Below are 22,560 nucleotides of genomic sequence, written 5' to 3'. Positions count from 1 at the left end.
AAGGATAAAAATGTTTCTTTGCTTTCATTAGGATTAGCTAACTCTCGCAAGGGTTTCTCAAGGAAGTAATATCAACATGTTTCCCCAGACAACTAAATGCTTCACTTTTGTCAACACCAAAGACACTGATAAATGACTGTAATCAGAAATGTCGTATTATCATACAGAACACCCACAACATTTTGAGGGATACTCAATTATTGAAGCAGCTGTTGAAACAAACTCTGTGAATAGGTGACAGCGTAATTTCCATGCTGTCTCATGATTGCAGTATAGTTACATCACTGAATTTGTATTAAGCCATATTTGTCCTCCTGTCAAACCCACACTAGGCACAATTTCAGTTCGGACCGTTGAGGTACCTGTCTGTTCTGCAGGAGTAGTTGCACGTCTTTGCCAAAAAAAAGAAAAATACTCTCTCCTGTTTTTTCTTTTCAGAAGCAAACTTCCATCTAGAGCTTAAACGCCTAAATAGATATCCAGGAGCAATAAGATATGTTAGACCTTCCACCTACCCAACATGCAACGCATGAAATAATATTTATTTTCACCAGTTTGCTCTTCCACCTGGGAAGCAAGTTAAGCAGGGGTGGTCTCCAAAATGAATGACTTGCCCAAGGGCTGCTCCTAGATAGCAGTGATCCTCAGCACACGGGCTGTGCCACTACAAATGTGTGTACTTGTGCATGTCTCTGTGTCTGTGTGCTGCTGAGAAGTATTTTAGTGCTTCAGGGCTTGTTATTCTGTCAGCACACACTCAAAAAAATGAACTCAGCCTATCTCTGCTTTTACTAAAGTAGATTTTGTTGTTTGTTCTTAATAAACTCGATTTTGCAAAAATCCTTAAAGTGTTTGTGCAAATTTAATGAAATGTTGTTACTTTTTGTTGTTACACAAAGTCATTGAACTGTGTCAACGTAACATTGTTGAGTAAATTCACAGGTTTGTCCCTCTGCACATACTGCTGCGTGCAGAGCCCGCCTAAATAAGGGCCAATGCGCATGCGCACCACCCTCTTTCTCAAGCTTGCTATTTCTTCGCCATGTGGACTGGTTCAGCCGCATTTTTGTCCAAAAATCAGGTAAGAAGTCATTTTTCTTGTAAAGCCCGTCTACATATATATGTTCACACGTCAGTTAATGTCGCAAGTGCTACTAAGAAAAGAGTACAGGCAGGGTTTTGCCCGGTAAAGGTTTGCTAACGTGGACTTGCTGCACGTGAGTTTCCAAATAATTTTGGAGGGGACTCCATTGCAATAGCAAAGCTCTGTTTTCAGCCCAAATGTAGTGTAGCGCTAGCGTCGGTATGTGTCGGTATGCGTCGGTACAGGCAGCGCATTCGGTCCGGCACGCACTTTCGCGCCAAGTTTATACTCGGACGCCTGACTGCGTTGCACTTTAGCCAACAACAGTGGAGAAGCGCTCCTCGCTAGCAGACAGGTTAGGGTGTATTTTCTGTCTAATATTTCAGCTTACGTTTTGATGTAGCTTGCAGAAAGCATTTAGTAAGCTGGTGTAAGATGAACTGCATTAATGTTGTACAATGTCCATGGGATTTCTCACTCGACTTTTAATGTCAGATTACACACACATTTACACAATATGCAGTGGTGATGATGTAGATCAATAAATTCATTGTTGTAGCATACAATATTAAAAATAAAACTGATTAATATGAAACATTAACAATGTGCAAATTATTTAGTTTTTTCAGGGACAGTGTAATGAAAATGTCTTTTGTGCTTCTCCCCCAGATACGTTGATGTGGCAGTGCAAATTGTGCAAAAAAGTGGTGTCATCACGAGCTCTGTTATTAAAACACTACAGGTTAGTTCATAGTAGACAGCAGTATCCATGTGCCTATTCTGATTGTGTCTGTGTTTTCAAAACATGGAATGCTCTACATAGCCACTTAAGCAGATCACATACCCAAAGAACTCTAGACAAGTCTGTGAGTTTGGCAACATTTAACTGCCATTTGTGTTCCTGCTGCAACATAGCTTCGGAGCAGGAGTATTTTTCTCACATTAACAACCATCTAAAATATAACGAGACTGTGCATTGCATGTTTGAGGGTTGTTCTTTCAAAACAAATATCTATGGTACATTCAAGTCTCATCGAAATAGGAAACACAATCCTTATACCTTAAAAGACTTTAAAATCGGTATTGCTAACACTATTGTAGGCCAAACATCAGCTGATGACAGTACAGACACTATTGTAGAAGAGGACATAAGTGCAAATATTGATCACGATACAACTACAAGTGAGACTGAAGATTTGGCAAATGTAATAGAACTTAATTTTGCATCTCTTTTACTTAAGTTGGAAAACTATTTTCATGTTCCCAGCATAGCAATTGACGAGTTGCTTTCAGAATTGCACTACCTGATAAGCTGTGCATCAGTGCCTTTGACAAATCAAGTAATTGTAGACATACTCAAGAATCATAACCTTTGTCTAGACCAGCCTGTTATTGAAGAACTGACAAAGGCAGTTTCTTTTAACCCTTTGTTAAAAGCCATAGAAAAGGACGGCACACTTGCCACTGCCTTCAAACGCAGACAGTATTACAGAAAACATTTTGAAGTAATTGATCCAATTGAATACATTCTCGACTCCCAAAGCAAGAGGACCTTTCAGTATATTCCTATTCTAAAATCATTACAGCAGATATTTAAACAAGAAAACATACTGAACAAATTTGTCACTAGCCACAATCAGAATCCTTTTGTAAATAAGGAAAAGTATACATCATATAAAGATGGTCTACATTTTCAAAATAATGAGTTTTTCTCAGGCGGTGAACTAAGAATCTCTATTTGTCTTTATGTTGATGATTTCGAAATTTGCAATCCATTGGGGACATCACGGAAAAAGCATAAACTTTGCTCAGTTTACTGGATTTTAGGTAACTTGCCACCAGGTAGTCATTCATCCCTCTCTTCTATTTATTTGGCTCTCTTGTGCAAAAGTGAGGACCTTAGGACCTTTGGCTATTCAAAAATATTTGAGCCACTTTTGCAAGACCTTGTCATTTTAGAGCAGCAGGGAGTGTTCATTGACAATTTAGGGGTCAACTTTAAAGGCACTGTCCAATATGTAGTGGCAGACAGCCTCGGAGCTCATGGATTGGCCGGTTTTGTGGAAAGTTTTTCTGGAGATTACTTTTGCAGGTTTTGTACTGCTACACGCTCAGAAATTGAATCAAAAGCTACAAATAGTGACTTTTCTCTGAGAACTGAGGAGCTCCATCGTGTACACATAGCAACTGCACGTGAGACAGGGGTAGCTTGTTGTGGTGTGAAAAGCTCGTGTGTCTTAGCAGACAGTCTGTCTTTCTTCAAGGTCACTACAGGATTCCCCCCTGATCTTGCACATGACCTTTTTGAAGGTATTGTGCCTTTTGAGATAGCTGAGTGCCTTTGAATACTAATAGGCAAGAAGTACATCACTTTTGAAAATCTAAATAGACTTGTTCAGTCATTTCCCTACAAAGGAGGGGATCAGACTAATCGCCCTCAGAAATTGCCTCACAATTTTCTTAGTAAAAAAACTGTTGGTGGCAATGCACATGAAAATTGGTGTTTACTAAGACTTCTGCCACTTATTATTGGACAACACATACCTGAAAACGAACCAGCTTGGGAACTTCTACTAGATTTGAAGGATATTGTTGAGCTTGTTGTGTGTCCTGTTCATAACAGTGACTCAGTTGCATACCTGGAGAGTAAGATTTTAGACCACCATCAAAGGTACAAAGAAGTATGCCCAGATAGAAGACCATTGCCAAAACATCACTTTCTGGCTCATTATCCCTCAATAATTCGCCATTTTGGTCCACTTGCCTTATTATGGACAATCAGATTCGAGGCAAAGCACACGTTTTTAAAAAAAGTTGCTAGACACACAAACTGCTTCAAAAACATAACCCTGTCTTTGTCAACCAAACACCAGCTCATGATTGGCCATTACATGCATTCATCAGGCTGTAGCAAAGCCACTTTTGAGGTTTCATGAGTCTCGGCAGTCCCAGTAGAACTTCTCAAACGTGAAATTGCACATTGTCTTGCTGAAAAGTACCCTGACACAGCTGTAGTTAGCCTTGCCCAGAGTGTGTCTGTTGCAGGCATCTACTACAGGAAGGGCATGTTAATAGTACATGGATCACTGGGGGGTCTGCCAGAGTTTGCTGAAATCCTGCAGATGTGTATTTTGGCAGATTCGTTGGTGTTTATAGTAAAAAAACTGAGCTCGTGGTACACTGAACACTATGGATCCTTCAAAATTGACCCATCTCCAAAGGAAATTTCTCTTGTTGCACATGAGGATCTGGTGGATTGTTATCCACTTTGTGACTACCAAGTCGGAGCTTCTCGCATGGTTACATTAAAGAGATACATACACTGTTCAGGTAATTTTAATGTCCATGTTGCCGATTTAATTTTTGTGCTGTATAGCAGTTCTTCTCAAAGTTTGGTCCTTAAAAATAGTTGGACCAGAACTTAAATCTACTCGGATATGTTTCAAGCCTTGTAAAAATACTAGAAAAAAAATTGTGCTGCAAAATTCTGAATACCACTAAAAAAATGTAACATGTACTGAAGTTTGGGAACCACCTGCTCATGTTCTTGCACTTATTTTTTAGAGTAACAGTTGGAGATTGGGACATCAGAAATGACAGCCCCAACAAAGCTTCTGATAATCCTGGGGGAGAACAACGCACTCAAGTTAACCCTTCCTTTGGGGATACCAAAGAATGTTAACGAGCTCAAAGCGGAGATTGAAAATCAGTGCGGAGTTTCTGAACAGTTCAGATTGCAGTACATGGACACAGATTTTAATCAGTTCCTTAACATGACATCCACATTTGATCTAAAAGACATGGACAAAATAAAAGTGATTAAAACAGGTGTTCCAGAAACATCCACTGGTAGTAATGAAAGCAGTGTGTCCTCATTTAACTTGGGTAGCCCCTGCTCTGGCCACAACCCGGATTATGACACAGATATACTGTCATCGCCAGAATCCAGGTCATCAAGCTCCTCGAGCTCAGCAAACTCCACGCTGCGATCAGAAGCCTGGCCACTGGACTTTCGCATACCTGAGTTTAGCTTCGATGTAGAGCTGCAATTGACAAAAGGCAACCAGGAATTCCGAGCCAATGGAACACTTTTAACCCTAAAACCAAAGCTCAAGTCTGACATTTTAGAGAGCTTGTCTTCAGAAATTATGAAGTACAAAGCTTACCCTTCAGACAGCAATCTTAGTGATGTTTGCCAAGCTTTGGTTGTAAAGCATCCATGCTTGAAAGAGAAGGGTTCAGAAACTGGATTTTCTGCATGGAAGATCAGTTTGAAGTATAAAATGTCAAACTATCGTGGAAAACTGAAGAACTTAGGGTGTAGTGAGTTGGTCATCAATTCTCTCAAAAGAAGAGGGAACAGTAATGTGCATCCCAACCAAGTCAAGAAACCCAGGAGAGCAGAGGTGAATTTCTGCCCTGATTATCCAGCTGGAGAAACCCGAGAGAGTCAGGAAGAAGAAAGGTTGGTGCTGCTTTCAGAGTTCAAGAAGAAGAACAACAATGAAACCATCAAAGCAAAAATGGCCCAAACCTTTCCTCACCGGAGGCAAGAAATTCTTCAGGACATGCCCTTCGTAGCTGACTTTAAAAGCCGATGGCCAGCTCTTTTTTCTCCACGTGAGGTAACTGAATCAGTTGATCTGCAAATGCACTCCACATGCAATATTTTAAACCCATCACGCTAAACATTTGTTTATTTTACAGATAAATGCTGAATTCCAGCGCATCACTACGATCCCGCTAACATCCACATTTATGGCACAGCTGGACAACAACACAACCAAACTGACCAAAGTCTTCAGAAACAAGGGAGGAACATCTGGACGCAAGATCACAGAAATCATGGCTGCAATTGATGAGGTTTGGAATTAATTTTTTTCAATGCTTCATTCCCTCTTTTAATACATATGATTTTGTTGTCTCCTTCTATTGTAAGGTAAAGTTTAATGTTGGTATTATGGGATTGTTTATTCTTTGTCCTTTTCATGATAGTGTTGTCACAGTAATAAAGTTTTAAGTTGATTTGGATACTTTATAAAAAAAATTGCCAGAATTAAAAGCTGTTTTTACAGGACAGTAGCGTTTCCAAAACGGGATTTGCCGCGGCTCCCTGGGGAGAATTTTGGCATTTACAGTAGAAAAGCTGAAGCTAGAATAAACTGCCATCAGGCACCTTTCAAACCAAGACGGGATAAAGGGAGGTCTCTGAGCTTAGTACTACAACTGTTTTTTCATTTGTCCTTGCAAAACCTCCTGTTCAAGTCCTCCAAACACACCCACGTCACCCCGCTTCTCTTCCAGCGTCACTGGCTGCTGGTCAACTTCAAGGTTCATTTCAAGATCCTGGTTCTGGTCCTTAGGGCCTTACATGGACAAGCACCATCATACAATGGAGATCTTCTCAGTCCCAACACCCCCAGCAGGTCCCTGAGGTCCAGTGATCAAAGCCTGGTAGTGCACAACAGTCTAAAGACCAAAAGTGACAGATCATTGCTGCTGTGGCCCCCAAACTCTGGAACTCTCCTCCTAAGCCTTAGATCAGTGGACTCAGTGGTTTACTTTAAAAAAAAAATCCTCTGTTCAGGCTGGCTTTGGTGTGACCTCTTGTTCATCCTCTTCCTCACTGGATTCTTCATGCTGCTGTTTTTGGTCGGGTTTCTGTTTTTTTTGGGATCCTGTGGTTACCTTTTTTTGCTCGTCACATTTTTTCAAATGATAATGTTCCTTCTTTCCTTAATTTTTTTTATTTTAAATTTTGTTGTTCTTCTGTAGTGTGTCATGGACTTTTTTTCTCAAACCATTATATACATTTATTTTGCTGAAGTTAACTGAAAATGTCTTTAAAGTTTAGCTAAGTAAAATTTGCTTTTATGTTTTACAGAACGACACAGTTGCAATGAGAAGAGTGTGTACGCTGAAAGGACTTGCAGTCTACCTCAATGAAGATCCGAACAGCTTGATCAAAGAATATCAGGCAAGTAATCAAATAGAAACAATTTCCAGTAATAAAAATTTAACTGACGGTAATTTTTCCTCACACACATTCATTAGATTATAACAAAAAGTTAAAATTAGAACATTATTGGAGATATAAAAGCACAAGCTTATGCGGGAGTGACCCTTGCCATTACAGTTGGGGTGTAATGTGGGCTGAGTGTACTGTCTTTCTGCTTTGTTGTTCTGCCGTGTAATCTAGATGATGGACCAACACCTCTCATCTCGCTCTGAGCTGTCTACTGTTTTGCAGCTTAAAGGGATATTCCACCCCAAAGTGAAAATTGGTCTATTACCATATTACCCAGAGTAAGATAAGTGAGAAAAAATAATTTTGTAACCAGTGCAATAATTCTCCTGATCCGGCAGCAGTCTATTTGCTTTTGCCTAGCATTTAAAAAATGGAGTGAATGGGAACTATAAACATTTTGGTTGCAAATGACTCTTTAATGGTACGAATTATTCCTGGTGAGCTCAATAATCATGTCGACTTTAAATGAAAAGTAATAAGTAACTTGAAGGATTTGGAGGAGTAGATTTAGACTTGGGAATACATTATGGTTACCACATACAACACTGTAAGCCGCCGGTGCATGGATATTCGAATATGTGTTTATTTATGGAAACCAGAGGCTTTTTCAACCACTGTTGTTGTATCCAAGTGCTATGCCATGGCGGGTTACAGGGTGCTTTGGCGTAACCGTAATGTAGGCCCAAGTCTAAATCGCCTCCTCCTGCAAATCCGTCGTGTTACTTTTTACTTTTCATTTGCAGTCGACATGATTATTGAGCTCACCAGGAACAATGGGTATAAGATCAGAAATGTACTGTGCTGGTTACAAAATGCTTTTTTCTCACTTATCTAACTCTTGGCAATTTATGGTAATAGACAAATTTCCACTTTGGGTGGAATATCCCTTTAATTGATATGAAACCCTGCAACTTGTATTATTATGTTTATTTACTTATTAATTTTTTTAGGATGTGGACTTCCATGAGGCCGAAAGTGAAATGGAGAAGACGCTCATTGGCATCTACGTCATCAAACCAGAAGGAGAGCGTGACCTTGACCCGGCAGAAGACATTGGTATCATAATTGAGGGTGTCGCTGTGCTCAGAGATCTTCCTGATGTTGCCACTGCTGTTGTGTTGTTGTTCGGCCTGATCTACACTTTAAACATGAGCTACCCATCCAACCTCAGGTACACTTTTGAGTTTTTTCAGAAAGTACTGATGGGACTTGATGCTAAGAAGCTATCAAACAAAGTTCAAGTGCTCAGAAACAAACTCCTTGAATAAAGAGGAGGAAGCGGGAGGCCCTTATTGCTTAACTTAGTTTGAATGCTTTACGTTCAGGTATAGTTAAGTTGTTCATAAACACTTTTTTTCATTGTCAGTACTGTTTCTTGGGAACATTCACCAGTTTTAGAGAACAATAATGTTCATTTGCATTTTAGCAAAATACTGTTACTTAAAAAATTGGTGTTGCACTTCTTCTACTGCTACTTGACAACATACAGAAAATGACAGACATTTTAAAAAGTTTTAGCGGTTAGGCCGCTGTGATTTGATATTTCAAAGAATGTGATATTTGGCAGCTGTCTGCAACTTGGGATGTAACCATAACTTGAAAAACTGAGTAGCACTGTTTTACAGTACAGTTTTTGAACAAAACAGCCAATTTTCACTGTTTTAAATGAGTTTAGTTTGCTCTTTCATGCTTATCAGTGTTTGAAAAGAATTCCTGAAACGTCCTGTAAAATGTAGGATTTTTTTTGATAATTTGGATGCTTTCTGGACCAGTTGAAAGACAAGTTGGTTAGCACTTCACTGATCTTTGAAGTAAAATATTGTTTTATGCACAAAGTATTTAGTTAAAGTTGTAACAAGTTGTCTGCATTGATTGCACTTTGTGTTAAGCTACGGCTCTACAGTCTTTTCGGTCTGTCAACAAGTATTTAATATGCACTGAATGTGCTTAGTAAAGACAGGACTTTGTTGGATCATTTTTTTTAATCATTTTAGTTTGACGACAAGTTGGTTAGCACTTTATACTGATCTACATTTTCTGCACAAAATATTCACTTGGAATTTGTAACAAGTTGCATTGATTGCACTTTGTGTTAAGCTGTTGTGCTTGGAAAAAAGTATTTTATATGCACTGAATGTGCTTATTAAAGGCAGGATTGTGTTTGATAATTTGGGTGCTGTCTTCATTTCTTCCTAAAAGATCTCCCTAAGATTTACTTAAAAATGTTATGTCAAGTGGTTCCACATAACTGCTTTAAGTAACTTTTAAGAAACTTTGCTATTTTGTATGGAAGTAACCAGTGTAAATGATTTATTTGTAATTGTATTGAATAGAAATTACTTAACAATTTTATATAATTCAAAAGTAACAAAGTTATGTAGCAGCTACATAACAGTTTTACAAAGATACTACCTAACCAGGTTATGTCCTTCTAAAGCAGAAAAGTTATGTACCAGCTAAGTAACAGTATTACAAAGATATTGCCTAAACAAGTTATGTAGGCTTAAAGCAACAAAGATAAGTATCAGCTAAGCATTGCAATTAAGTTACATTTAGCCAATACACTTACGTAAATCTAACTTAACAGTATTGAGTTCAAACTAAGTAACAACATTTCTTAAAAGTTACTTAAAGCAGTTGTGTGGAACCACTTGACATAACTTTTTTAAGTAAATCTAATGTTTTATTTTTTTGAGTGCAGACAAGAACTCGAAAATGTCAGGATTTTTCCCCGAAGAAGAAAAACAAATACATGCTTGTGATTTTCTCGCAATTGTAGTAGTGTAGGAAAAGCCTGAATGGGAAATGTTGACATGCGTAGTGTATTTTATGAAGCTTCAAGAGGCTTGTTGGTACAAACAGAAAGCATGGTGGCCACAATGTCTGGTTTAATTTGATGCAGCAACTTTTATGACGCTATAGCTGCCGGATATTGACTAGGGAACTGAATAGACCAGTTTGAAAGACCTGATGGTTGTTTGTGTCGATGGAAGAACAGATGGATGGGTAGACAAACATATGACAGACAGATTCACACTGAGAGGAATGATGGGCAGATGATGGATGGATATTTTTTCTGTGTTATGTTCTTACTGAAAAGATACTGACAGACTATGATGCGACACTAGCTGGCTACACCTGGCGTACGTTCTGCACCAACAGCTGTTTGTTCATCCATCATCTGCATCTGACAAGATACATGAGCTCCTGCTCACCCCTCCTAATCCCAAATGTTCATTTAAAGTTGTGGTCAAAAGTTTACATACAGTCATCATGGGCATAAATATCATGGTAATTTGGGGCTTTTAATAATTTATTAGTGCTCTGAGGGCCTCTGGATGTCTGGAGTCTTGATCTCCTCCATACCTGCTTCATGCCCTGGAGGACGGGGCTGTGGCTCCCCACACCCTCTAGCAGATCATTACATGAAGTAACCTTTTAAATACAAGCACGCTCATGGTCACAGCTGTATACACGGGTGCTCACACACACAAACTACACCCTTTTTGGCTCCTAGCTCAAAGCACACTGTGCGCTGTCGATCTTACGTGCTGCACAATAATATTCAATATTTAGTATTTACTGTTATATTCACATAGATCATCATGATGTTGTTTATTATATTGCTCTCTTTTTTTGCTTGTTTTCTCTTTTTTCTTTCTCAACAGGTGATCCAGTCAAGTCTGTCCCGTATTTAGCAAGTGAAAATAAAATAAACAATAAAAGCAAAGGTGAATCAAATAGACCAATACGGCAAGGCCGGGATGGTCCATTTGGTAAAGTAAATCCGTTGGTAGGGCTGTGCAATATGACCATAATCTCATATCCCGATATTAAGACATCTATCGTCCCGATAACGATATAAATCACAAAAATTTTACATTTTCTGAAAATTCTGTGAATCTCGGGCAGCTCGACTTCTGTGAAGTGTTTCCAGCTGGGCGTTGTGTACCTAGAGTGTTTTAACCGATGCATGAAACGATACATATTTAGACATAAGTTGTAACGGCCGCCGTTTTCTTTGTGAGTATTTATTACATAGTGTGCTGTGGCGAAAAGCCTGTTCTAACGTTTGGGTCTAAGGTTTATTTTTTAGCACCTGGCGGCTCTTTTTTGCTTCTCATCCGTAAATACTCTGCATACTCTTTCACGTGATTCAGTTTATTTTGAAAAGTCTCAACAGGATCTTGAGCTTTAATGTGAAAGGTTTATGTGGAAAATAAACAAGCGGACACGCGATGGTGTTACCGTCGTTGTTGCTAACGACAACGCATAAAAACAGGCGCTTGTCCGTCAGTAGTGTGGTTATATAAAATATAAGAGAAAGAGAGAACTTTAAGAAATTAATATAGCCACTACAGTGACCATCAAAACGATGAAAAAATATTGCCGTAAACAGTTTGTTTTGCGACACCACGAAACAAACGATAGCGTAAAATGAAACGATAGACGTTTTTATATCGTCATCCGATATCGTTATATCGAACAGTCCTATCTGTTGGGCATCTTTCTTTGCCTTTAGACAATAATTCTGATGGCAAAAGAACCAAATGGAACAGGAGGAAAAAAAATTATTAGACCTTTTCTTTTTCTGGGATAAAACAACTGTCCAGCATACACATGTTCAAAGGCTTTAAAAAACAAGAATTGGGTGCACAAGTTTGAATTTATTTTAGACTTTAGCTACACAGAGTCAAAAGTACACACATAGGTTCACACTATATTGTTTTGATAGGGAGTCAAGTCATTATTGGATCACTTCAATTATCCTATGAGCAATTGTGATCTAATTTTATGAAGCACACAATGGGTGCTGGAGGTGTGCAGCTTGTTGTCTGCGGTTCTTTCTTTACCAGCACACTGTGGCCACTCTTTCTTCTTCTGATTTGCTGTGTAGCCCTAACTCATTGACATAAAGTGATTTAAAGTATGTTTTTGGCATCACTGTAAAAAACAAACATTCAATATGTCTATGAATGAATTACACCCCCGCACTTCCTCTAGTCTTTGATTTCAGCTTTGGCCAATCATAAATCTTCTGAGACCAGCCAAGGAAAATATTTCATTCATTCACCTGTCCATGTTTTTAACTGCTTATCCAATTTAGGTTTGCAAGGATGCTGGACCCTATCCCAGCCTTTTGTCCTGTCATAAGGCAACAGGCTTGGTACAGTACACCCTGAACAGGTTGCTTTATTCACATCTACAGGCAATTTAGAGTCCCCAGTTAACCTAATATGCATGTCTTTGGAATGTGTGAGGAAGCCCAAATATCCCGAGAGTACTCTGGAGAGAACAAGCAAGCTCCACATGACTGTGCACTTTGGATGGTAGACAGTAAAATGTTTACTACTTTACTACTACAAACTCTGAGCCAAGAATATTACAATAGAAAATCCAGTATTTCTGTGGGAAGCAAAAATAAAGCAAAAGTGCAAATCATAAACTCGAGTAGTGTCAGCTCAGGGATGCGCAAGAAAAACATAAAGTTGGCTGAGCGTCATTTAATGTGAATTTTAATCAAATTTGAGACAATTTTAATTCCAAAGTAAACTGAGTAAAGCGCAGGCATGTCTTCAAGAGCTTCAGCAGCTAATTATGATGCAGATAGAATCACTGAAACACTCTGTCAATGCAAATGTTACAAACAAATTTGGTCTTCCAGTTTCTTATCTGCACTGTTTTAAACATCACCTGCTGAGGAATTTATCATTCAACTCTCTAATTAGCTGCTTATACCAAAAAGAGAAAAAAGACACTATGTAGATATTTAGACAGCTAAAACATCACTAACTATAAATATAGCAGAAGCAAAATTGCTTTACATATATTGTAATTGAAGTTTGGAAAATTCAAATAGGCCAGACCAGTGAAATCCCTCTTTCTGTCAGTGAAACTTGTAAAATATATTTAAAAGTAAAAACAAGTTTTTGTCAGGCCATTTCTGGCCTTACGTTGGACCCCCTGTTCTAATACCTCCAATGCTATCAGTCTGAATTTTGTTAGCTGTCTCGCTGCTGTCTTTTTCATTGCTTAGATATACAACCTGAGTCATTGTGTCATAGTCTCATGCATAATAAAAAAAACATTTATATCAGGCTATATTACCATAAAGCTGTCCACTCATGGACAATAAAACTGACTCATCTGGATGGACTGATGTGGATTCAGACAGCCATGGTGGTTTTTCCCTTCTGCTGGCCTGAAAACAGCCAGCTGTGGATAGGAGGGTTTCAAGTATACATATGAGGATATTAAAACAACACTGAAAACCTCTCTGTCATTCCTCATTGCCATCTCCATCATGTCTTTCCCCAGCATAGTCGTCCTCGCCTAATAATCTCCCCCATTCTCTTCAGCTTCTTAACACCCCCTTTGTTGTCTTCATCATGACTCTTCTCTGGTGAATTCCTCTCCAACTCCCTCTTCCTCTTCTGGTAATGTTGAGGCTGTAGCCCGTGGACACCGCTGGAAACACAACATCCTTCTATCTATCTTGCCACAGGCCATTCCCTTATCCACATTAGACAGGATTTAGGGGAAAGATGCCGCCAACAAACAAATGTTCCACCCGCCTACAGATGCCACAACACATCTGTGTGGACACACACGCACATAACACAAACAGGCATTGAAAACACATTGACGGATATGTTGATACTAAACTTTTTAACCCAGTGCCTAAGGACAAGCAAAGTTGTCTTTTTTTAACTCTTGTATGTACGTATGTAATATAAAGCTCATTTTATGGGCATGATTCATCTGATAATCTCCTGGTGCTCTCATTCGGGTAATTTGTTTGTTTGTCACATATGGTTTCACTGTACTGTGGTCTTTAATGAGCCAACAGCATTAGTTATCCCTTTGGATTCAATTTGAGGATGCAATGAGCTGTAGTTAAACCCAATAAGTGTACTTTTTAATGTGTATTTGCATTGTTCTAACGATATTGTCATCATAGTTTACTTTACTCTTTGAAGTATGTCTTTATGGAGTCAGCAGTTCACACTATTATCGAGTTCACTTTATGCTTGAATTCCATTTAACTTGCCAATAACTATAATACAAAGAGTCTATGCAAAAAATAATAAAGGGCTGTGTAGACAGGCATATATTCAGGCGCCACACATCACCTTCTAGCAATGACAGCGTCAGCCTTTGTTTTATTCGTTAGTTTTTCTTCTGCTGGCTGTGCATTTAACATCATTGCAAGGAAAGCAGTTTGGCGAGAGAGCAGAACTTTCCTTTGATTTTTTACAGTGGGTTCTATCCAACTACCCTAATATTTTATTTTACGCACACATCTATAGCAGGATGACAAGAGAATAAGTTCTAACCATCAACCATCATAGTGAAGCGAGTTGAAATAAAGCTTAAAACCAGTCTTTTATTTCAGGTTATACCATTCCATGTCAACGCTCTGTGATTCTCCCATGCCTTCCTTGTCCGTCCTGCACACCTGTGGGGTGTAACTTCTTTGCTTCAAGCATAGCAGAAGGACCTGTGATGTCTAGATGATGAGGTGACAGAAGGAGTGTGAGTGCAGGGTTCTGGGTGTCAATCTGTCACTCAGCCTTCAGGCAGGATAAATGATGGAGAAAAAAGTGGGATTGAAATGTGGCGGTCTTGGAAAAAAAATAGAAAGCAAAAGTGAGAACTACAGATGGCAGAAAAAAGTGCCAAAGAATGAGATGTAGACAAAAAGAGTCTGGGGACTAGAAATCGAGCCCCTTTCTGGCGTGCGCTCCTTTTTACGCTACTTCTTTCTGACAGCATCTGAACATGTGGGTTCATGTGTTAATGAACACCCTGATAACCCTTCCTTATAGGTCAGACAGGTGAAGACAAGGCTGGAGCAGTACTTACTGCACAAAGTTGCATTAAAGGACAGGCACACTGAAGATTAAAACTCCACATCTGTTTTGTTTGGAAGAACTCCTGGATTCTCCTGGATAGGTATATGGTACTACAACTCGAAATGAAATGGGGTGTAGTACTGATATATAAAATACTGTAGAGCCACTATATTATAAATAATACCATCTATACAGCAGGTATACTCTATAATGGATCAATAATCAGCTGCCTCTCCAGCAGGGTCCTCATTTAACAGATAGATTTCAACTACAAGTTGTAGTAGTAGACTGTAGTAGATTTGAGGCAGTAGAATGTTATTGGGGGTTACAGCACAACAGTAACCTGACCAGTCTGCACCAGGCTCATGATTTTCATGTGGTTGCTGGTAGGCAACAGAACAACAGCAGTGGCTGCAGTGATTCTAGACACGTTTGCAAAAGTATCGTATTGTATGGACATGTGCTGTGCGTCCAGACTGAGATATTGAGCACTTGTGAACATTGTAAGTTTTGTATGTAAAACTTCATATTCACCCATGTAGTTCAAAATTTATTGCATGCTTCTATGTCCATTATTACAAATATGACCTTTGAATTTTATTTTTTTATGCAGGCTACAATACCTGGGAGGTCTGTTCAAGTATGGCCAGTTTTTATTGTATTTAATTTTTTTTAACATAAATTCTCACACGGTCTGTCTCCCACACTGCAGCCCATCCATTCAGGCAAACGGACACAAACACAGACCCTGCTGTTGTGACAAATGCAGAGATAAAAAAAAGTCCCGGCACAAGAGAAACAAATCTTTTGAATGCACGACAAAGCCTGCATGCATACCATGGCTGTCTTTGTCACTTTCGATCAACTCTTTCACCCCCCACCGCCCCAGAAAATGGTGAACAAACAAACACTGAACAAACCTACTTCTGTGTGGGTGGGGAAGTGCAGGTTTGGGGGCTTCATAAAAGGGCATTAGTGAACTGACGGTGCTACAATAACACAAAGTATTCAAACTGTTTTTCCCCAAAACTCTGTTTACTGAGTCAGTTTCCTAGATTGAAAACATTACTCACCATTTACGACACCATGCTATATTTTCAGCAAACAGATGGGAAACTGCGTTCAGGAAAAGGCATAGTATGGCCACAAGCCACAGTGGACACACACACACAGCTCCCTTGTGTGTGGAACTGTACAGATCTAGTTAGGCTGAAAAATGCTAAGGCATAATCATTTGTTCCAAAACATGGACCGGGGATGGCATTTTGTTACCACATGGAAAGCTGTAATCAGAGGAAAATAGGAAGAGAGAGAAAGAGAAAGAGAGGAGGAAGATGAATACAGTAACCTCCTTTCTCCAGCTCCATCATTGCACCGACCAGCCACGCCAAGAGCTGAACTAAGATAGAGCCTCTTTTCCATCTGGTATCAGATCCCATCTGGTGTCACCACATTACTGCAGCACAGAAATCCAAAAACAGACTAGACATATTGGAGTAAAAGCTGTTATTTGACGCTAGAGACAACAGGATGGGCTGTACCCTTATAATCGAATCTACACACCTGTTAAGCAGTTTGGCTTGTATGAATTTCTCTTGGTGAAGTTACCCTGGTGAAGCACACTTGCTACTTTTACATTTGGCATTTGATAAATCCCATAGTCAAGTCCAGTCAAGTCATCTTTATTTATTTATATTTCTTTCACTGCAGTTCTTGTATTGTTTTGAGAGACATTTATGCCTATAGTGATTTCACAGAGAAGCTGCAGCTCTCTGTTTACCTAATTCGCTTGACGTGGTAATAAACAAAACAATAGCAAAATAAATAAGAAAACTAATAGCAAATGTTTCATTAAGAATTTTAAATTACACATATAGCAAAGAAAAAAATAACAAAAAAAGAAAAAAAGTGTAAGGAAATAATGCAAGTATTTAAAACTGCTGCCGAATGAGCATGCTGTAAGCAGGATAATCTAAAGTGTGCATAAAAGGATTTCAGAGCACTCTGATTTGTGCTGGGTGGTTCCTTCCCCTCTGTGTCGACTGTTAAATGCTGTGGCAGATTATCTCATACATGTCAATCAGCTATTAAAAAAAAGAGTAAAACCTTCCGACTATATAGAAAATCCGTCTGAAAATCCATTTTTCTATATAGTCTGAAGGTTTTACTGTTCTGTTTACTGTGCCGGTGGATATTTCTATACTGCATGCAAGGAAGGAGGATCAGAGAAATTGACTTGCCTCGGTGAGAAGGTAGCCTTACTTGAAGTATGAAGCTAAACAAATGAAGTGGGGGAAATAATTATTTGAAATTTGAAAATGGAAGAAAAATAAAATGACCATCAATCGCTCCATCCAAGGTCTTTCGCTCATGGGGTGAGGATGGTCATGAGAAAGATGGTGGACGGGTCGTAGATGGGTCTTGGGACATCAGAATGAAATTACGGTGCATTTACTATCTGTCGGACTGCACAATATTACGTGATTGTAAATCCGAAGTGGAAAAAACGTACACAGGGAATAGAATAATTGTTTCCCGCACTTCATCTGTACATCCACCCTCAAACTGTATTCCCAGCTGTAGCACCTTCTCTTTCTATATTTAAAGTCCACTACAGGTTCAAGCCATTTCGTTAAGGTGACTCCTTCAAAGTTAAATGTTCCATGACCTATTACATCACCAGTAAATGACAGAAAAAATGTGTTTTCATCTGTGCGTCCCATATTGACACCAAATGGCAAGAAAATGTTTCTTAGTACAAATGTTACAACAAACTAAATTGGCAAGGGAACTAAAGACTGACTTTAGATATCTTTGTGTCATTCAGCTCAACAGATGGTGGTCTTCCTAATACAATTTCAGGGACTTGTTAATGCCTATCCATCTCTGCTTGGCTGGAATCAAACAGTGAGGCTCAGGGTGCCCTGCAGTACCTCCAGAAATGTGCATCCAAGAGAGAGCTTCCAGCCTCTTTGCTGAGTTAATTGCAGACATAAATTAAGTCCTGAAAAACACAGAGCAGGTTCCAGCTGATGCTAACTTCGTCTTTGTGGTTGCTCTGCTGCACAAGCCAGTGGCAGGTTTTTGTATGTGTGGGTATGAGTGTGCGCGCGTGTGCCTGTACACAGCACTCTCGGCAAGCGCAGGCATTATTAAATGATGGTGCCATTAAAGGCACGTCAGCTAGGCGATGGAAAACAGCTGTTCAATTTCACACTTCCTCTCACGCGCTCTGTACATACACTCTCTTTAGTTTGCATTCCCCTCTCTCCTGCCACCACCTCCATCTCTGTCCAAGCCTAATGCTCCTCTTTCCCCGCTGAATATACACTATTGCCTTTTAGACAGAAGCCTCTTAGGTTTTTTCCACATACACCAGGGTGGCACACATATACACACACATAAGCTCAACTACAGCTTGTTCTGACCCAGACCACTGGGCTGAGTCAACATTTCAATTATTTATTGCAACTCCCCAACAACACAAAGGGCTGGTCCAGCAGGGGATTGGGCAACCTGTCGCCACAATAACAACAGCAATGAGCTGCTCAGCGTTTTTCTACTAATATAACAAAATACACTTCCAGTAGTAGAAAAATCATTACTTGTCATCATTCAGTAAAGCTACTTCCCCTCTCTTTCCTTATGTTCCTCTATCGTTTCTTCCCCTGTCACACACAGAGCCACACGAGCAGGGTGTAGTTATAGTTTCTCAAGTTCAGGCAAATGATGGAGCGGTGCACATTTTTCAGTGGGATCTGGAACAAACGCACACAAACACCTCCTGTAGCGCAGACAGAAACAAATGTGTATTTTTTTATTTTGTATTTTTTAGGCAGGTTTTCAATTTTGATATTTGAAAACTCTGGGAGTATTGCAAAGTTTTCACACAGGGCTGAGATGCAGTTATGAAGCAACACCTGACAAAATGCATTAGAAACAGAGATGAAAAAAAAATACAGAAAAGATGCAGATAAAGCTCTGCTAGAGAGATGAAAAACAGCATCATATGAAAAATAAAACTGTGTGCGGAGGGATGAGGAAACCAAAACATTTATCAACTGAACACATGAAGCAAGTTTTTTAAAGGCTATTTTCCACCTTTTGAAGCCTGGAGTAGTGCACTTTTAATTACAGCTAATTGCTTCCAACTGTGCTGCCTTTTTTAAAATCTAATTATATTTTCAAGTGCTTCAGTGGCACCCTGGTGTCACCTACTGTTTATCTTGATGAATCAACTCCCGAAATTCTTTTAATTGCAGTGGATGGAAAGATGTACTAACTAACCTTTTTTCTGAAAAATGTAATTAAAATTAGAGCCACATTTGTTACACTTCTCAGCTTGATAAATCAATACTCCCACAAACAATAGTTAATTGTTTTTTTTGTGTGAAAACCTCAGTTTCTTACACACAAAGCCCACACATGCACACTTTTACATGATCTTCTCTACTCAGTTTATTGTATTTTCCTATTTTAAAATACCAAAAACTGAAAAAAAGCAGATTATTGTGCAGCCACATGAAAATTATCCCATTTACCTCAGTGTAACCTGCCTTTAATTGCTGCTCTTAGCGCTTGAGTCAACCGATAAGCAACAACACCCACATATTGATTCATAAAAACAGAGACAGATGCACACTAATGGTCAGGCACGAACTGAATCGAGTTAATCTCAGTCGGTTTACAGAAGAGTTTTAGCTCAGAGAGGAAGGCAGTAAGTTCAACCTGCTCAGAAAGGTACCGATGTAAGAGAGTGTATCCCACAGTAATATAAGGAAGACCCCTACGAGCAAGCACTTGGTGACAGTGAGAAAAAAAAAGCTCCCTTTTAACAGGAAAAAACCTCCAGCAGAAGCAGGTTCTGGGTGACCTTTAAGCTGAAAACCTCCTTTTCTACTTTAAATTACTGTGGGAACCACAAACAAGCCAGCAGTCTGAGTGTCACGGTCCCCGTGTCTCTCTGGTTGGCTCACACTGGCTGGATGATCTGATATCGTCGTGTTGGTGTTGTTCCCAGACCATCATGAAAATGTTGTTCCAGGTTCAACATTGCAAGTGACCAATCACATTGTTGTGACGTTATTCCTTTGCGCGCCAAGCCATTCGTGCATTTATGAAATTCCAATGTTGCAAGGACAATATCAATTCTGCTTACTGTTTATTAAAGGGTTACGGTTAGGGTTAGGGTCAGGGTCCGTTGATCGGCGGACAGAGGCGGTTTCACGCAGCTTAAGTACAGTTTTTTGTTTTATGCCGGTTTTTCCCGAAGTCGCAAAAGTATGACGTCACAACATTCTGATTGGTCTCTTGCAATGTTGATCCTGGAACAACATTTAGTATGATGATCTGGGAACAACACCAACACGAGGATATCAGATCAACCCAGGTTTTGTTGTTGTTGTTTGTTTGTGTTTTCTTTGTCTCTCCTCCTCCTCTCTGCCTGGGTGGAGCTCGTTACGGGCTCTCGCTCTTGGCCCACGCACCTGTGTGATTGTGTCCACCTTAGGGCTGGGCGATATGACCCAAAATTCATATCTCGATATTTTTTAGCTGGATGGCGATATAAGATATATATCTCGATTTTTTTTTTAAAGCCATAAGTTAAGAACAAAAAGAGAGTTCCTAGTCACACTGTGTCCCAGATGTCACACGGGCACTTTTATTTACATACAGCGTAGATGTACATGAAGAAATTACTCAAAAATAAATTATCAGCATTTATTAAATAATCATGGTCCATAAATAAAAGAAAACAATGTTGTTTTTGTGCATAACAAAAAGCTCACAATTGTGCAGTCAAAATGTAAACTAATAGACGCTGAGCATAATAACAAAGAGACAGATTTCAGAGCTGCACCACGTCTCTGAACAGGTGCCATTTGTGGTCCTTATACACACACAGTACGTATCACTCCGCGAGGCTCCTCCTCGGTAGCCGTAATCCTCCGACAATCCATCAAGTGGTGCAGCTCCGTAGCTTAGCAAAGTCATATTAAAACATTTTTTGACAGATTGCTGAGCGCTGTGTACACCATAAAATCGGTTCGCGGTCAGTAAGCACAACCAGAATTCATACATAAGGCGCACTGTCGATTTTTGAGAAAATGAAAGGATTTTAGGCCGTGCAGCCCCTCCTGGCTGCATGTCGTTAGCGCGGTTAGCTCGCTAGCGCGGTTAGCTCGCTAACACGTTGACGCCGTCCAGCCCCACGCACGGTAACTCGCTAACGGAGATATTCCGCTTTCATCTTGTCATTGCCTGCAGGTGAAGCTAAGGGGGAGGGGGGAGTTGTGTTCAGTGAAGGAGAGGTGAGGCCGAGTAACGTTGCGTAGAGACAAAAGTGGACGAAAGAGAGGTATACCTGCGGCTCCACAAGTATAATTATAACGTAACATAGACTATATCGATATAAACGATATTGTCACATCTTATATCTCGTATGAAAATATATCGATATTTTTAAAAAACTCGATATATCGCCCAGCCCTAGTCCACCTGCTGCTGATCTGGCTGATTTCCCCAGCTGCTATTTAAGGCAGTGGCACAGAGCAGCTCACCGCTGGAACGTTGAACCTCCTGAGTTCGTGCGCTCGGCATTTTCAAAAGAATCCCTTGTATGTATTTTGCTGTGGAGCTAACCTTAACTTCTGTGTGTAGATATCCCTCTTCTTGACCAAATCACGGGACCTGCCCAAGTGTGGCAGCGTGTGTGGAGTTTTGGAGCGAGTGCGGCTGAAGAGGAGTGCGTGTGTGCGGAGGAGCTGTGGCGGTGACTGTGTGGAAGAGGAAGCGTGTGTGTGTATTCTCTCCCCCCCCCCCCCCCTCTCTCTCCCTGGAGCCCTGGACCCCCCCTCCCAACTCACTGTACATATAGGGCTTTGGAGCGTGATGTCACGGGGGTGGGCGTGGAAAGGATTTTGGCCCGATCCGCCATTTTGGGGGTCTAAGTAAGGAGCGAAAGCATAGACATGGTTCGTACTTGCTGTGTGGTCGGTCGGCTGCAATGTTCGATCTTACGACCGGCACGGGAATAAGTTTCGATTGTCTTTTTATGCTTTCCCAACCTGGAAGCAACATGAAGGAGCTCATGTATCGGATATTACCAAACGAAGGCGTTTCTACCTTTAAAAGCCGGAGAGCAGTCAAATGCTGGAAGTGGAAGCTAAATTGGCTAGTCATTCATATGTATATTCGGTTGTTAACTAGGAATTCTGGAGGGAGGGGAGTGGGGGTGTGTGATTGAGGGGGTGGGGGAGTGGAGTGTTTCAGTTTGCCATCTTAGGGAGAAATCAACACACATGGGTGTAGGTCCTTTGTTGCTGACATTTATTGATGAAAACAGTACAAAAAACCAACCATTTGTACACATATGTACAAATAATAATAAAAAGTGAGTGAGTACATTTCAACATTTTCAGCAATCACTCACAATCCTGGCACTGCCATGGTATCTGTAGTCTGCATTTACCACATGTGTACCTGTAGCAGTGAACACATCGCACAGTGGCCTGATTTTTCTTGCATTTGTGTTTGACCTGACACGTGGCTCTTTTTCCAGGGCAACCCGTCACACCCCGCTTAGCGACACT

The 22,560-nt window shown here is 40.1% G+C and overlaps 2 protein-coding genes across 5 annotated transcripts in view; one reads left to right on the top strand and one right to left on the bottom strand.

Moving 5' to 3' along the window:
* lsamp (limbic system associated membrane protein) overlaps positions 1 to 22,560 on the bottom strand; it is a 509,494-nt gene that overhangs the window by 111,463 nt on the left and 375,471 nt on the right. The gene's annotated exons all lie outside the window — the stretch shown is intronic.
* LOC113018439 (uncharacterized) lies at positions 766 to 9,280 on the top strand. Of its 2 annotated transcripts, XM_080289276.1 has the most exons (6): positions 766 to 1,081; positions 1,754 to 1,826; positions 4,649 to 5,709; positions 5,792 to 5,947; positions 6,969 to 7,061; positions 8,063 to 9,280. In XM_080289276.1, the coding sequence occupies exons 3-6, from the start codon at positions 4,678 to 4,680 to the stop codon at positions 8,378 to 8,380; spliced, it is 1,599 nt and encodes a 532-aa protein (XP_080145402.1). In that variant the 5' UTR covers positions 766 to 1,081; positions 1,754 to 1,826; positions 4,649 to 4,677; the 3' UTR covers positions 8,381 to 9,280. The 2 variants fall into 2 exon arrangements, with proteins under 2 accessions (XP_080145402.1, XP_026017291.2); XM_026161506.2 differs by lacking the exons at positions 766 to 1,081; positions 1,754 to 1,826 and adding an exon at positions 4,058 to 4,414.

Source organism: Astatotilapia calliptera, chromosome 14 (genome assembly GCF_964374335.1).
Source record: "Astatotilapia calliptera chromosome 14, fAstCal68.1, whole genome shotgun sequence".
NCBI lineage: Eukaryota > Metazoa > Chordata > Actinopteri > Cichliformes > Cichlidae > Astatotilapia > Astatotilapia calliptera.
The sequence above is the reverse complement of the archived record's forward strand: the minus strand, read 5'-3'. Positions and strand labels throughout refer to the sequence as shown.